At 43.0% G+C, this 16,884-nt stretch overlaps 5 protein-coding genes across 5 annotated transcripts; 2 read left to right on the top strand and 3 right to left on the bottom strand.

Annotated features, from left to right (window-relative positions):
* The first annotated feature begins 798 nt into the window (after positions 1 to 798).
* Positions 799 to 1,662, top strand: LOC116201217 (18.1 kDa class I heat shock protein-like). The gene has a single exon (XM_031532358.1). The coding sequence runs from the start codon at positions 956 to 958 to the stop codon at positions 1,433 to 1,435; it is 480 nt and encodes a 159-aa protein (XP_031388218.1). The 5' UTR covers positions 799 to 955; the 3' UTR covers positions 1,436 to 1,662.
* A 96-nt stretch (positions 1,663 to 1,758) lies between these two features.
* LOC116201216 (probable protein S-acyltransferase 15) lies at positions 1,759 to 4,885 on the bottom strand. Its single transcript, XM_031532357.1, has 11 exons — positions 4,561 to 4,885; positions 4,336 to 4,470; positions 3,759 to 3,825; positions 3,580 to 3,655; positions 3,027 to 3,123; positions 2,786 to 2,869; positions 2,470 to 2,510; positions 2,281 to 2,346; positions 2,123 to 2,182; positions 1,992 to 2,043; positions 1,759 to 1,894 (listed from the first exon to the last, which is right to left on the bottom strand). Exons 1-11 carry the CDS (start codon positions 4,718 to 4,720, stop codon positions 1,806 to 1,808), a joined length of 927 nt encoding a protein of 308 aa, XP_031388217.1. The 5' UTR covers positions 4,721 to 4,885; the 3' UTR covers positions 1,759 to 1,805.
* A 1,845-nt stretch (positions 4,886 to 6,730) lies between these two features.
* Positions 6,731 to 10,164, top strand: LOC116199722 (U-box domain-containing protein 13). The gene is made up of 4 exons (XM_031530187.1): positions 6,731 to 7,229; positions 7,634 to 7,750; positions 7,838 to 8,293; positions 8,615 to 10,164. The coding sequence occupies exons 1-4, from the start codon at positions 6,960 to 6,962 to the stop codon at positions 9,833 to 9,835; spliced, it is 2,064 nt and encodes a 687-aa protein (XP_031386047.1). The 5' UTR covers positions 6,731 to 6,959; the 3' UTR covers positions 9,836 to 10,164.
* Positions 10,165 to 10,359: 195 nt separating this feature from the next.
* Positions 10,360 to 11,759, bottom strand: LOC116199723. Its single transcript, XM_031530188.1, has 3 exons — positions 11,604 to 11,759; positions 10,897 to 11,084; positions 10,360 to 10,755 (listed from the first exon to the last, which is right to left on the bottom strand). The coding sequence occupies exons 2-3, from the start codon at positions 11,065 to 11,067 to the stop codon at positions 10,684 to 10,686; spliced, it is 243 nt and encodes an 80-aa protein (XP_031386048.1). The 5' UTR covers positions 11,068 to 11,084; positions 11,604 to 11,759; the 3' UTR covers positions 10,360 to 10,683.
* A 2,841-nt stretch (positions 11,760 to 14,600) lies between these two features.
* LOC116200626 lies at positions 14,601 to 15,470 on the bottom strand. Its single transcript, XM_031531458.1, has one exon. It carries the CDS (start codon positions 15,468 to 15,470, stop codon positions 14,601 to 14,603), a length of 870 nt encoding a protein of 289 aa, XP_031387318.1.
* Positions 15,471 to 16,884: the final 1,414 nt, after the last annotated feature.

Raw genomic sequence — 16,884 nt, 5'->3', positions numbered from 1 at the left:
AGTACTAAACACTTGAATTGAATGTACCGAGTGTATTACGGTAATTCGATGTCATGTTAGAATGACTCCTGAAAGTAACTTTGATGTCTACACATAGAAATTGAAAATTGGACCAAGATCGATTGATACTTTTGTTTTATTTTATACCGGTTAAAAGAGTTGCAGGGTCTATGGGATTACGACGGAAAATCCTACAACGGCTGGCTTCGTCCCGCCCTAATATCGGCTTAACATGGGACCTAACCTAAGCTGCTCGTGAATGATGAAAGGGTCTCGTAATCCATTTTAATTATATTTAATATAACAAACTCTAGATTAAAAAGCTTAACTGCTTTGCTACAGCATTTCTTCATGGTTTCTCTGGGAATTGCATTGTTTGAACCACACCCCGTGTTGACAAACTCATAGAATAAGCTTGAAATTCACTGAAGACAACTCGTGACACAACCAAGTTGAGGCTCGAAAGACAATTAGTCTCGACGAACTTAGAGAGGCATCTGGTATTGGGACACAGCTCATCAATGTAAAATGAGTCGATCTACTATGATTTATGAATAATCGTGGCGATTTACTGTGTCAAGCATGCCACCTCAGCAAATAAGAAGCTCGAGAAGATGGTGGAAGATTAGAGAAAAGGATGGGCCTCTATCAACTGCTTTTGGTTTTGGTTCCCCAATTTATAATAAATATAGAAAAATTAATTATATGGGGAAAAAAAAAAGAAAAAAGATTTAATAAGAGAAGCTACTTGAAAATGCAAGAAATTTCTATCATTTTCTATCCAATTCCAAGCCCAAAACCAGAAATCTCCTCCCACACCTATATTATCTATATAAGCACCCGTCCACTCCGCAGTCTTGCCATCCCAGAACAAGCTCCAAACCAGCAGTGAGTGTACTCAGTTATTCGTGAACTCCCAAAGTCCCATTCGTTTCACTAGTCCGATATCCCAACAATGTCGCTCGTTCCTAGTGTCTTCGGTGGCCGGAGGACCAACGTGTTCGACCCATTCTCCCTGGATGTATGGGACCCTTTTGATGGCTTCTTCACCCCCTCGTCCCTCGTGAGTGTCCCCGAGTCAGCCCGTGAGACTTCGACTTTTGCGAATGCCCGTATTGATTGGAAGGAAACCCCCGAGGCACATGTCTTCAAGGCGGACCTCCCCGGGCTGAAGAAGGAGGAGGTGAAGGTTGAGGTGGAGGAAGGACGGATCCTTCAGATCAGCGGGGAGAGGAGCAAGGAGAAGGAGGAGAAGAACGACAAGTGGCACAGAGTCGAGCGGAGCAGCGGGAAGTTCCTCCGGAGGTTCAGGCTGCCCGAGAATGCGAAGATGGACCAGGTGAAGGCCAGCATGGAGAATGGGGTGCTGACAGTGACTGTGCCCAAGGAGGAGGAGAAAAAGCCGGAGGTGAAGGCCGTTGAGATCCAAGGCTAAGATCAAATACCGATGTCTCGTGCGTGGGATTTTCCGGTGTGATTCGATTATGAATAAGTGTATTCGTTACCAATGTGTGTCTGTGAGTGATGTGAGAGAGTTGGTTTGTTGGTTTCCTTTTTTTCTTCGATCGACATAGGAGAGTTGGTTTACATGTAAAATGCAACCAACCTTCATCTTTTAAGTAAAAAACTACTTGTGAAATTGCATCTATGGCGGATTATATTTATCTGCATACCACTTGTTCTATGATTTCCAACCGTCCATATTCCAAATCAATTCCTAGTGTAAGAGCATATAATCTAGACAATCACTGGAAGAAATAATAGAATAACAATTCGGAATTTTATAGAACCGGAGTTTGAAAGATTTATCGGGTTAGTATGAAAAACTCATTAACATTCTGCTGGATGCCCTTATCATAAGGGTTTCTGAACTGCGTTCCGGAATGCCCTTGAACTGCATCGTGAAATAATTTCGCATCAATATAATATTCTTTTAGTATTTGCAAACATCATACAGGTAGTCCTGTAGTATACTGCTAATGGAAATTCACCTTGTTCATCTTCAATGAGCACTTGAAATTCTGGATACCTTTTCCAGTTGACCTGAAAATCAACCAGAAGTATTGTTAGCAAGAAAGTGCATTCATTCGAGTAATCAGTCTTTGAGCCTTTATGAACTCACCCACTCTTCCGTTTTGATGTTGAAGCATACACAATATACATGCCATGCAAAAAATATAGCCTGCATGGAACAGAAATCGCACGCCATAATTATTGAGCAAGACATCATTGCAAGCAGCTCAGTAAAGTATTGCAGACGTTACTAGAGCGAACATAGACCTGCCACAGCAATTGCAGAAAGGAGAATAGCATTGCACCATTAACCACGTCCATGTCCAGAGTACTCTGAAAGATTTGAGAAAAACCGTTATATGAGCATGCATTGCTATTGATTGAAATGTGTAATGGTAAACACGGGGAAAAAGGGAAATTCATTCTCAAAGAGAACACCATACAGCAGTAACTTACATCGAATCTAGTCTGATGTGATGTCTGGGATTTAGCAAGGACTGGAAAACAAGTGTATAGAAAGAGAGAACATAAGATATCTTACCAGGTCACTTAAGAAACAAATGAAACTGGAAAACAGAGCATTCATAGAACATAGTACACCAGCTCAACTTAAAGACCATATCAGGGGAATGGCATTGAAACCATATATGGAAGATTCTCGGATCAATACAACCCCTTCAAACTTCAACAGCCAAGGAACGTTCTTCGGTCATTGGTTCTCCCTTGCAGTTTGATCGATGGAAATAAAACTAAATAAGAGATTTAAACTCACATTGATAAGAGCATGCCACAAAAGAAGCCTCTGTACTAAGAAATCCGACAAGAAGAGCCATGAAAAGAACATAGTTGTTCTGACCTGAAAAGCAGTAAACCTATATCATGTTCTACAAAAGGTAACCAAGCTTCAAAGAAAGCAGACAGGAAGATGTTGAAGATGATTCTCTTGGGAACAAGTCTCAGATGCCTATCAAAACTTCTGTAGCGAGAGCAAAGCTTCGTGTTTTTGCAATTACCTATGCAGTTCCCAAAAGCAGGACAGTGGTGGTCAAATCCCTTGACATATGCCTTGCAGATCCGACAAAATCTTACTCTCCCAGCCAAAGGAGGATTCTGTCACAAAAGACAGTTCAGAAGAGTCGAGGCCAGTCCAAGCAAATAGAAGAGCAAGTATGCATCCGCAGCAAAGTTTATGATTCATGCCATTGAGATTTTGAACTCCATCACACTACAAATATAGACAGCAATACAAGTGCATGCAATGTGATGATGGTTTGAGGAGGTGGATCAGCATGTCGGAGTAGGTGGCCTGAATATGCTCATAATTCGGCAAAGGATGTCTGAGAAATTATTTGACATTCATCAAATCAAATCACAAATGTAAAAGGGGAATCCGAGATTTTACGAAATTGCACATCAATTTCCAATGGAGACCCATGGCATAAACCATGTAAATCATTTAAATGAAATCTTAGGGTATTTAATCAAAACTATCTAATTATTTCCCATGTTGTTTGCAAAAAGTAACATCACAGGAAAAATCCTACGAATTTGTAATGCTTTCAGAACCTCAGTCTGGCATTCAGCTAGTCTACTCGATGAGGGATCTCCATCAGCTACCAAACCAGGGTCCATTGTGAACATACTGCGAAAATTAGCAATGAGTAAACATGAACTGCCAAGTGCGTTAAAAGAGAGAACTTGCTTTCAAGGGACAGACAATATCGAATGAATGAAGAGGAAACAACCTACATAGTCCAATCATGAGCAGGGCAACCTCTCCATTGAAGAGAACATCCATGAAACGCGAAACAGCTGCAAAAGAATCAATCAGAAATTCAGATTCAGCAGAGCAGACAAAGTAACTGTATAATTCGGGTTTTGGAATTAGGATCTGTCAACCTAAGTCAGCATTGGGGATGGGACTAGATAAGATAATCGAGCCATGAACACCTTATGGAGGAAAGAATCAAGAGTAGAATACCATTGTCGCCACCCACTTTTTCATTAGCCACCATTTTTGCCCTCAACATATTTTTACCACCAATTAGCCCCAAGTGTAGGTATTTCGTCTACCATTTATACCATTCCGTTAATTTTTGGGGCTAATTTGTGGCAAAAATATGTCAGGACAATAACAGTGGCTAATGAATAAGTGGATGGCGACAATGGTAGGCTACTCAAGAATCAATCATAATGGCCAGTAATTTCCTAAAACTGAAGTGCTACAAATCAAGCAACTGGAAGGGGAGCAACTTCTCATCAGTCGAAATGGAGCTTCTTGGACTGTGGCGCTAAGGTGTGGGTGAAGCTGAAGAAACTCACCTTGTCTAACGACGGCGGTGTAAACACTCCATGTGTAAACTATTGTGACGACTACAAAAGCAGGTGCTGATGCAGAGACTCCGATCAGCCGCCTACACCGTCCTCCTAATCCAGTGATCACCAGCAACACCGCAGCTGCAAGCGAGCTCCTCCAGGTCCTCAATTCGAGACGTTCAAAATCTCAACTTCGAACAATACAATACTGACAGAGACAGAGAGACAGACCTGATAGGCAGAGCTGAGCGAGGAATGAGGAGGTGGAGAAGAAGTGAGACACAGAGATCAGAGCGAGCTGAGAGAGGAAGACGAAGAAGCAGCAGACCATGCAACGGCCAATTGACTCCGTCGACGGAACTAGCCTTCTCCGGGCACCGGATTCTGCCATTTCCGGAGCCCAGCTTTCATTGAAACCGCCCAACTCCGGGCTTCGGCTTTGGACGACAGGGATAAGCTCAAGCTCCGTTGAGCGAAACTCCGACAATGTTTCGGCCACAAAAGAAACGTTTCGCACTTGCTTATCGCATATGGGCCTACGCCTGGCTAATGGGCCAATCAGTTTAGGATGTGGCCCATCTAGTCGTGGTACTTGCAACTTCCGCACTACTTACTTGGAAGAGAGTAATGTCGACTTAATGTCATTCTCAACGCTGCCCGTTATTGTTAATCGAACTCCGATATTATACTCCCCTTGCAACATCAATTGTTGTCCGTCCGACCTAGAACGGTGCGAGGTGATGTGAAAGGTACATTTTTTACCGACTAGGGGGGAGCAATTCTATTGCTCGACTTTGTCCAATCCTGATCCGATCGAGCACATTCAAGTTCTATACCAATAGATAAATATGCTAGAGTCCAAAAGATCGACATGAACATTGGATTAAGGATCAGACGACAAGGCCTGTCTCTTTTTCTTTTTTCTTTTTTTAAAGTGACGACAAGGTCTTCCTCTTTCAATTTTTTATACGTTATTACTATTATTTATGACTATGTTTATGAATTTATTAGGCTACTATTTTTAATTCTTTATCATTTATTTATTTATTTATTATGATTTTCGGTGGAGTATTTGATATGGTTTTTCGGTGGTTTATTTAATTTATTCATAATTTATCGGGATCGGACGAACGGAGCCGATTGCGATTCCCACTTCCATCAGGACACGTGTCTGAATCTGAAACCGAAGCAACGGCCTACCGTTTTCTGACCAAAACCGGCCCAAACGCTAATTTCCACGCCAGTCCATGTGCTCCACGTGTATCCTACGTATCCTATGGGCACCTGGTCTGCAGTGATCAGACGATCCGCATGAGTCCATTCCGACACGTGTATGGTCCATGTCAGCCGCAACCTGTCGAAGGAATCCTGCCCACCTACGAATCATTTTACCAATTTACAGATCTTCTCCGTAAAAAATAATAAAAATTCATCAAAAAAAGGAGAAATTAAGGTAACGGGAAATTCTATTGTCCCGGCTGAGTATGTCCGCCCCTAACTAAATAAGGGAGTCTCCGAACTCCGACAGGTATGTTAGATATAATCAAATGTAATCCGTGAAGAAGTGAAAGTCAAAAAACAATTTGATTCGTAGAATCGTAATTTGATAATTTGGATTTACATATAAAGGGAGGAGATTCTCGTTCTCGTTCTCGTTCCCGTACCCACATGCAGATGGATCTATCGAGCACGCAAGCATGGACTTTGATTCTCGTGGATCCCACTTGTATGAGGAAAATTCTCCAATTTAATTTCAAGTGTCTTTATGTCAATTTTTTGCCTTTTGCTTCGCCTTGTTGCATTTTGTTTACCATACTATACTATCCGTCTTCAATAGATAAGCTTCTTGACGACTATAATGTTGTTTTGGAGGACTCTCTAAATATGCATTGCAATTATTGGGTTCATCACTCCTTTAGCTTTTCTTCTCGATGTTGATGTCTCGAACAAATTTGAGTGTCGGACTAATGGTCCAAAAATATAATATCACACTCTTCTATCACAATCCCTTTTTAAAAAATTTATTTATTTGATAGGTTCTTCTATCACAATCCATTACTAGTGTGTGCTAGTATTCACTCTCAACAACTCTATTTGAATGGAGGCACTTAGAGGGTATTTCTCTCTTTTACTTAAATCGAAGATAAAAAGATTTGTCTGAGTTAAAATGGGAAGTTTTCTCGTATGGAAAAATAAGAAAAAATTCATGGTTATTCATAAAAAAGAAAATAAAAAATGATGGTCTAGCACCTGAACTCCATTGCACCTCTTGCAACATCGGAAAGAGGGGTTAAGGAATCGGTGGAAAAAAAAATAACAAACAACACCCCCCAATTAATTACAGAAAATAAGATATCCGCAAATTCGAGAAAATAATTTAATACATAAATTAGAAAGGAAAATCCCCCCCGCCCCTACACCCCCCCTCTTCCTCCGGCTTCCCCGGCCGCGGCTCTCTCTCTCTCTCTCTCTCTCTCTCTCTGGTCGTACTGAGTCCACGGAGGTGTCCGCTATGCCGTGACCGGGTTAGGTCTACCCGCAGTCTGCTCAGTCATCGTCAACACCATCATCCAAACCCAATTCCCCGAGCTGGTGCACGGCATTCCGGTGGAGGATCTGGCGGCGGAGCCATGGAGGAGGGCCGAGCAGCACTGGCGCAGAGCCTCATCGAGACAGTGAGCGAGATTGCGTCCATAGCGGGGTACAGGTCCACGGTCAAGAAGCAGTACTGCAACCTCGCCAGGCGGCTGAAGCTGTTGACCCCGCTTTTCGAGGAGATTAAGGAGATTAAGGAGCCGCTCCCCGAGGAGACAATCGCAGCTCTCGTCTCCCTCAGGGAGGTCCTCGTCTCAGCTAAGGAGCTGCTCCGTTTCGGATGCGACGGCAGTAAGATTTACATGGTGCGTCAATGTTTCGTTCCGGCTCTGCCATCGCAGCCTTCAAATCGATTCGATCGATAAACTTGAAATTCTGAATCACTGCAAATACCAGTGTTTGTGTCAATGACTGTGGGTGGAACAAATTCAGCTGCTTCATTCGCGAATCTGCCTTACTGATTTGATTTTTCCTCTGATTAGGTTCTCTTCTTCGTTGATGACTGATTTTGTGCCAAAGAGTTCACTAGATCAATCGAGCGATTGCTTGCTTTACATGGAACCGCGAATTACACCTTCCTGCTTAATTGCGAACTCTGGAATTCTGTTACAATCTACTCTCATCTTTTTGCAAGATTGCATTTTGATGGGACTTGAAACTCTTTTGTTTCTGACTGACGAACCATCCTTTTCTTTCACTCTGCTCACAGGTCTTAGAGAGGGATCAGATTATGAACAAATTCCATGTGGTGACAGAACAAGTGGAACAAGCTCTGAGCCGGGTTTCTTATGAAAAGCTTGATATTGCAGACGAAGTTAAGGAGCAGGTAGAGTGTCAGTTCTTTCAGACCAACTATCAGGAACACGATTGCCCAGCAGAATTAAGTTAATCATACTCGGCTTTCTGCTTCTAGGTTGAGCTTGTTCTTGCACAATTTCGGAGAGCCAAAGAAAGAATTGATCCACCCGATGTTGAGCTGTATTTTAATCTTTTGTCTCTCCATGGAAAAAGCCACGATGCAGTTACTGATCCATCTGTCATGAGGAAACTAGCAGAGAAGTTGGAGTTAATGAAGATCCGGGACCTTAAACAGGAGTCAATAGCTTTGCATGAGATGGTTTCGGCTAGTGAAGGAGATCCTGGAGAGACCATTGAGAAAATGTCGATGCTTCTTAAGAAGATTAAAGACTTTGTGCTGACAGAGAACCCCGATGTGGATCTTCCTGCCGGAGAGAAGAGCCTCCCTCTGGATGACTGTGGGCAAGCATCAACCGACGGGAATAAAAAAGCACCAGTAATACCAGATGATTTCCGATGCCCAATAACCTTGGAGCTTATGAAGGATCCTGTCATTGTTTCAACGGGACAGGTACGTGCATTCCAACGCTTCCTACTTTAAGATCTCTTCCACAGAGATGATTAACAGGAAACTAGATTAGGATATTGCAGCAGCTTTATGCTACGGTCTTTATTCTTATTATATCATGAGCCCACTTGAATGAATAATATGCGATGTTATATCCCGATTGAATATCGTAAGAAAAGCTGAATGTGCTCAAGAATGATCTCCCTAGAAAAAGTAAAAGAGGCTTCTTTCTGATGGACAACCATAATTATTACATAAACATGAACCGATTGTGCTAATATTTATTTAGTCTGATACAGTGCTCTCGTTATTTGCCTGTTTCAGACCTATGACCGCTCCTCCATTGAGAAGTGGCTGGAAGCAGGGCACAAAACATGTCCAAAGACGCAGCAAACCCTCAACAACTCTGTCCTCACGCCCAACTTTGTCCTCCGTAGCCTCATAGACCAGTGGTGCGAGGCCAATGGAGTAGAGCCACCGAAACCCCCAAGCACCTCACGGTCTCGGCCTAATAAAAGCACTTATGCCTCTTCCTCTGCAGAATGTGCTAGGATTGAATCCCTCCTCCACAAGCTCACATCTGCAAACCCCGAAGAGCAACGATCAGCTGCTGGGGAGATTCGCCTCCTAGCCAAGCGGAATGCAGACAATCGTGTAGCCATCGCTGAGGCTGGAGCTATCCCTCTCCTTGTCCGCCTCCTCTCAACACCAGACTCTCGGACCCAAGAGCACGCTGTAACAGCTCTTCTCAACCTCTCCATATGTGATGATAATAAGGGGGCTATCGTTTTCTCTGGGGCAGTTCCTGGGATAGTTCATGTCCTCAAGAACGGTAGCATGGAGGCTCGGGAGAATGCTGCTGCCACCCTGTTCAGCCTCTCAGTAGTGGATGAGTACAAGGTCACAATTGGGGCCTCTGGGGCAATCCCTCCCTTAGTTACTCTATTGAGCGAAGGTACACAAAGAGGAAAGAAGGATGCTGCGACGGCTCTCTTTAATTTATGCATATACCAGGGGAATAAAGGCAAGGCCGTCAGAGCTCGGATTGTCCCAACACTTATGCGGCTCCTGATAGAGACGGGGGGAGGAATGGTTGATGAGGCTCTTGCAGTTTTGGCCATCTTGGCCAGTCATCCAGAGGGAAGGACAGCCATCGGAGCTGCGAAGGCAGTTCCAGTGCTGGTGGAGTTTATTCGGTCGGGATCTCCAAGGAACAGAGAGAACGCAGCTGCTGTTCTGGTGCACCTCTGCTCAGGTGATCAGCAGCATCTGTTGGAGGCACAGGAGGTCGGGGTGATGGACCCACTTTTGGATTTGGCCCGGAATGGTACTGACCGAGGGAAGAGAAAAGCTGTTCAGTTGCTCGAACGACTAAGCCTGTTCATTGAGCAGCAGCAGCAGCAAGAACAGCAGCAGCAGCAGCAGCAGCAGCAAGAGCAGCAGCAGCAAGAGGAGGCTACTCTGGGCCAAAACGATGCCGATATGGTAGCTCAGAGTCGGGAACCACAGGCACCTTCGACACCCAACAATGCTATTGATAGCTGAGGCCCCAAGGTTTTTTGTATTATTTCCCCCTTGCATCTTCCTTCTTTCATATTTTCATTTTACGTTTAGGGGGGTTCCATTTAAATTATTCGAGAAGAGGGTGCTTTACTTCTGAGAAGACGGAGGAAGATTGTTCTCTCTACCCAGAAGATGTTCGTTCGATTTGTTTCCATCTTTTAATGGCTTCTTACAACTAGAGAGGGAGGGAAAGAAAAGTAAGAGGAGTCTTGACAGCAAATTCGAAATGTACCATGTAACATACAAATGTAAACATCTTCAACTTATTCAATGAAGAGATGTCTGTATGCAAAGGACACCATATTTCGTAATTTTTTTCTTTCGTTCTCATCGCATCAGTAATGTATTTCAATCATCATTAACTACATACGAGGATTTGGTAACACATAACCATAGTCAGCCTCCCCATGAAAAAGGTTTGCAAAAGTGCATTCATCTGCCCGACTTCAGATTCATAATAGACTTAAATTGCTTGATCAGCAACATTGAAGCAGCAACACGATGGATTAATAAGCTGTCACCTGTCACTCAAGCACCTTCATTATGAACTTGTACACCAACCCATTTATGTCAGTCATGAAAATTTCCGATCTAAAAGAAACAATCAATGTCAAAACAAACTACAAGAGGTTTCAATATGTGGTTCAAAACTTCCAAGCTCGAGGTTGTGTAATACAAGAATGATGAAACATCGGATGGAAAATAATTCGACCAAAATACTTTCTTCTTTTACTTGGAAAATTATCTCCTACAAAAGCCCCTTGCCTTATCCAAAGAGATACAGACTGAAGATTGCCATTAGTCTCTCCTCTACAGAAGCATGTAAAGCTCTACTTTCTTCCCCGGCTAAGCCTCTGCAGGTGATAATTGATGCTCCCCCATGCCTTTCGGTTGTTGCCCGACTGCATTACATATGTGATTATTAATCAGATATTCGAATTGAAAAGTCAAGAGCGAAAGAAAACCGAAATAATGATGGAGAAAACATAACACTCTCGAGCAGTGAAACGGCAAAAGGAAGGGCACAGTAAGGGGAAACGGACCTGAGCATCCATGCAGGCATTCAAGAGGTCCTTCTGCCGAACGCATTTATCATCATCATTCCGGTTGAGTGCCAGGCAATTAAGGAACGATGTCATCTCCTTCATACAAGGTTTCGAGAGGGAACCAAACTTTTTCGGGTTGATGTAAATCCCACCAGCTTTCCGCCCCATTCTCCTCAAATTTCAACCTGCCTCGTCCAAACGGTAAGCAGCAGTCAGATAGACCTAACCAAAACCTAAGAAGCCACTAAACCAGAAAGCTCTGCAGATTGTTCTGCAGATGCCTAGTAAACTTCCTACTCAACAAATCATAAAACTCGGTGTAACTCCGACTAATTGTGCAACAAGCACGCCCAATTAAGTTTCCCAATGAAAATGGAGTTCGGAAACCGTTCATGGGACAAAACTGGTTTCCTTTCCTCAGCAATACAACCACAACCAAGACAAACAGGCACTGCAATCAGAGGAAATTCTCCCTTATCGCTGAGATCAAAAGGCACCATTTTCAATCCATCAACAGAGCAAAAGAAACGCAACTATTACCACTGAGATTTTGCAGTTCCATACAATTCCGTTTAGAATGACAAACAGTTGCCCCTCGTTTCAGTGCTGGTTGGACTACCAGGCGACAATTCCAAGTCGATCAACTCCGCTAGTTAGCTCAGATTTACTTGCAGATAACAGAACCCTAAAGTGAGAGTTGTTACCTCCTTCAGCTCAGACGATGAAGCCGGTGCAGGGCGGAAGAAGTCAGCTGCAGAACAGAGATCGCCGCAAAGCGAGCAGAGAGAGGAGGAGAGGCGAAAGCCGTACAGGCTCGGTCGTACCCAGCAGCAGCAGCAGCAGCAACGGAGAGAAACTTCACGAGATTGACAGGAAGAGAGAAAGGCCAACAGTCAACAGAGCTAGGCCGGGTCTGGGCCTGGGCTTTGAGAATCTCGGGTTAGTAATTGAGGCAGGCCCATATACTTGGTCGGGAAGTCTCGGTGACTACCGGTTGCTCTTGCTCCTCCAAAGGCATGTTAGCGACACTTATGGCATTGGCAGCTGAAGCGTAGTGTGTTCGGAATTCAAAATACGAAAAATACGTCTCCTTGATGGCGATTTATCAGCCACTCGTACAGTAAAAGCGTATACTACTAGAACTGGTGAGACGTAAGAGTAATATACACACGGAGCTTAAGGCCCACAAAGGAAACGATTATAAAGGTGATCAGGTGAGAAATAGGGTTTTTTTTTTTGGGCTAATCCGGAATATCCGGATTTCACCCGACTAATATCCAAGGCTCCGTGAACTCCCGGCGGCGCACGGAGCATGTAATCACGTCAAAGGCGCTCCGATAGCTCTAAGGGGTTTTGAACCCGAGATCGGGTGGTTATTTAAGCTCCTTTTTACTACAAGGTTAAACTCCTTGGAGTTGGTGAGAAAGGGGGTTTATTAAATTACTACTTACCTTTAATACAAAACAACGGATTGTTAATTCGATTATAATCAGTGAGATTTTTTGGGCGTCACTGTTTTTGTCGATTTTTATCGCATACTAGTTCCTCGGGCCTGGCTCCGATATCTCCCAGTCAGAGGGCCCACTGGTAATCAATTTCTGGTATATGACGAGATGGGCCCGATAAAGTTTTCCTCTTTAGGGTACCGCATGGACCCTTTGCCGCGCATGCAAGCATGTACCGTCACTTATACAAATACATTTCACCCAATAGAAGCCCAACACAGAGCTATCCTAGTGGAGCCTTTTCCACTCAATATTCCAATCCAAGCGAAACCGGCCTCCCCATTTAATAAGTGGGAATCTAAAAGAAAAATAATAAACAAAATGAAAAGTCAACTTGGCAATTCAAGTTCAGAACTTCAGATAAATGAAAGAGGAAAAAAAAAAAAAGAGAGTACCATTTCGCAATGAGATGGTGAAGAAAAATTAATAAAATAATTTCATTGTATAATTTTATGACTTAATAACTATGTGCTAATAAGTTCATAGAGTCATTCGCTGCGATTCTATCGGTATTTTTTAGTACTATATAATTGAACCGAATAATCGGCGAATTTCTCGATTTAAGAGTGTGTGGGACTAACTTTTGGAGAAATCACTATTCACGTGATAATAGCGATTGAAAAAATTTTCTTGTTTTGCAGGTAAGAGTCCAATTGACCCTCCGCAGTCCGCAGACAACTGCAAAAATGTCTTGTCCTTTGTCGCCTTATTTCCATGAGATGTAATAATGTCTTCTTCCCAAAGCATATCGAATTTCCAGTTGCCCAAAAATGCATGACTTCTCCCTCACACTCTCGCTCTCCCTTTACTTATTAAACAAAGAATTTCATACCAACGATAAGCTTGTAGATTCATCACTCCATGCCATTTCTTGAATTTCCAATCAACGGGCCAATGACATTAGACGCAGTGAATATGTCGTTAATGCTCGTCGATCTTTTTGCTCTCTTCCTTTTTCCTAAGTCGATGATGATTGGAACGAGATATGAGTGTGATAACATGGCAAACACGAAAAGGTTAGACATGAAACATTTATAAATACGAGAAAGTGCGGTTTTGTGAAGCTAAAATGTTTGTTTTTTTAATCTCTCGTCTTTGAAATGTTTTGTTTTTTTTATCAGCTAAAGATAAGAATTCTCCCCCTTTGCTGAAAAGTGAAAAGTGGTTCAAGTCCTAATTGCTTTAGCTGTACATCATTTAGCATAATTTGCTGAAATGTCAACAGTAAAAAGAGGAAAAATTGGTCATGCCTATGATTGCGGGGGAGACGAAACGCCCAATGAGTAGTGCCCTTAAGAACATAGAATTATTAGCCGTTATCGGTGTGTGCAACATGATATTATTACTCCGAATTGTTCCGATGTCATCGAATAAACCACATGAAGTGAATGATCTTGTGTGAAGTGCAACAATGGTGAAGACATGGATATACTAGTACATAAGACTAGTACTACGGTTCTTAATTGTTCGAACGATGTAGTACAACGAACCACAGGCAACGGGTTTAGGCCAGACTTGCTACTAAAACGAGATCGTAAATGTCTCTAATACTCATTTGAAGAAGAAGTCGAGTTGAGTCTAGAAATCATTTGTTTTTTCTCCTGCGAGGCAACTGAGATGACATATATATATACACGTATGGGAGAATGTTCTCGTGGAATCGCATCATCCTAAGCCTTCTGGAGATTCAGATGCTGAAATAATTCTGTATGTGTTGCTGCCAACAACTGGAGGGACTGGAAAGCTGGAACCTGTTCTTAAGAATCTTTGATGGACCAGCTGTATTACTTCGCGTAGAAGGGGAGAAATGTCAGAATCTTTCGAAAGAAAAGGCTAGCCGTGGATGCCGTTTCACGCCAGATTGTTCGAGCTTGTCCATTCATGAAGTGCAGATTAAGAAACATTCTTGTTTGCAGCGATCAGTTTTTGCCATTTCTTTCTCACTGCTATGTATGTTGAGCGTAGCTTCCTTTGTTGTCGATATAGCAATCTTGGTATTAACAAGATCAGCTCATTAATCCCGAAAAGAAGAATAACGATAAGCATTTGCAAGAACAAGAACTCAATGCCCAATGCTAATTTGCTCTGATCTATCGCATAGCTAGTCAGATCACCAAGCTGAAGAGACATTCTAAGACTGGACAGAAATCAAAGTTAAAGAACAACAAACACAACAGACACTCTCCTTCATTGAGATCAATGAACAGGTGCTGGCTTTTGTTCCTCAAGGTTCCTGATACTTGCTGTGGGAGAAGATGCCAGTGGAAGTACCTGGGAAGAGCTCGAAGGAAAGTTTCGCGGGCTCGGGACAATCTGAATCCGATCCCTTTCTTTGGACTCAACGACCCCGATTCTCAGCAGAGAGCCATACCCATCACTCCTCCTCTTCTCAGCCTCTGCCATCAGTCTCCTCAGCAGCTTCTCTTCTGCATCCCTCAGGAACTTGAACTTTGGAGGAGGAGAAGCGCCGTCGACCACCGGAGGATTGAAGCTGAACCCTGCATCGGAATCGGTAGAGTTCGGACTCGGGCTAGGCTTGAGGGGGCTTACTTGTGTCTCCAGACCCACAAGGAGATCACTCAAGCTCCTAGTTCTCGACCCTTTCCTCGTCGACTTCCCGTCTTCGGAATCCATGTCTTCCTTGCTCTCCTCCTTGATCGTGAACAGGAACCTCGGAGGGCCGGCAAGGTTGTGGAGCCTCATGAGCTCTGCGTCCAGGCTCTCCTCCTCACTCTTATTCAGCAGCAAATCACTGAAGCCTCCCATTTCCAGGTCTTGCTCCTGGCCTTCAGTACGCCCATCGATCCCGACATCGCCATTTGAACCCGACGGCCCCAGCCCGCTGGCCGAGCTCGGATTCAAAGAAGACGGACCTTTCAAGCAGATCAGGTGGAGGATGTCCTTGGCATGGCTGGTGTTCTCATTCACATCTTCTGCCGCCTCATCCTTAATAGAACCGATTCTCTTCCTCCACCACAGCAAGTAATAGACTTCTGCTAAAAGGGCCAAAAACAGACAACCAAAGACCAGGCTCAACCCGAGTGCTAACCAGCCAAAAGCTTTCATCTTTGCCCTCCCCACAAAATCACATCCCAGCAACCTCAAAATGCCGCCTTTTCTGGTCCAAAAAGTAGAAAAATCGCCCAAGAACCTTCTTGAATTGCACTTTCAGAATCAGAACCAAAAACCCCAGCTCAAGATTTCATCACTCAAGTAACCTTCGCAGGAATTTCTAGCCCAAACAGAACAATCCGCAGAGAAGGCTAAGAAAAGAAATTCTTCATTCAGAACCGAATCCCAGCTCGCGAGTTCATCACCGTGGATAGTTAGAGTGACTGAAACCTTAAGCAATCTATTTGCAGGAATTTCGAGCTCAGACAGAACAATCTGCTGAGGGGACTGACCGAAAGATGTCGTTTTTGCTGGAGGCACACGTCTACTACCGCTACAAGTGATTGAGAGGAAAGGGGAATTTTTTTGAATGGGAGCAAAGTGGGGAGATTAGATAGAGAGAGAGGGAACTTACCGTTATGAGGCAGACTCGAAAACAACAAAGAAACAGCAATTGAGGTCAGTCTCAGTCTTACCCAGCTCAGCTCCCTTCCCACTCTCTCCTAGCTAAAGAGGAAGCTCGGGTTTTTCTTCTGTTTTATTTTTCTTTTCCATAAGGCAAATTCTCGCTCGAGCGTCGGCTTGATCTGCCACCACGTGCTTTAGTGAATTTCGAATAAATCTATGCTATAAATAAGGTCTGTTCACATAGAGCATAGTCGACGAACAATTTGTCAAACGTAGCTCAACTATTTTTCGAAAAATTTGCTTTGCATGTCAATTTTAAAAAGAAAATTTTGAAAAACCTGAGCCTTGGCTGATTTTGAGAGTCATAATAATGTGTCAGAAAAGTTGAGGAAAACTGGACAAAAATTTGTACGGTGTGATTGAGAGAGTTAGGCTAATATGATTGGAGGGCGGCTCCCAATCACATGGTCTTCCCAAAAATCGAACTTTTCTGTTTTCCTTTTTTGCTTCATAATAATGTTAACCACGTAATATACTGTGGTCGGTAAGGAAAAAATTTTTTGTAAAAAAAAAATAAAAAAAATCTACAACATGAAAAATATGCTGTCTGTCAGCATGGACCTTTCCCTTCAATGCAATAATCTAAAAATTCATCAAATGTATTTCGCGACTAAAGTAAGTTGATCCACACAAAAGAGAATAATTTTTACTTATTTTCAGTGAACCCAAAAGAAAATAATTTGAAAAATTAATAGGAAGAGGTTAACCTCATAGTTTAATTGAAAAAGAAACATATATGAACTGTACAAATTATGATGTTTGCCAAATAGGAATAGAAACTAAATTAGCTTTTCTTTTTGGGCTGCAAGAAAAAGAACTAATTGAGTAAACATTCATGCATGTGATATGTATATGGGCTTGTCCATCTTGCCTACCATCAAAAAAGTATATGGGCTTAGAG

Source organism: Punica granatum, chromosome 3 (genome assembly GCF_007655135.1).
Source record: "Punica granatum isolate Tunisia-2019 chromosome 3, ASM765513v2, whole genome shotgun sequence".
Classification (NCBI taxonomy): domain Eukaryota; kingdom Viridiplantae; phylum Streptophyta; class Magnoliopsida; order Myrtales; family Lythraceae; genus Punica; species Punica granatum.
Note: the sequence above shows the minus strand (reverse complement) of the source record. Positions and strands in the feature narration are given on the sequence as shown.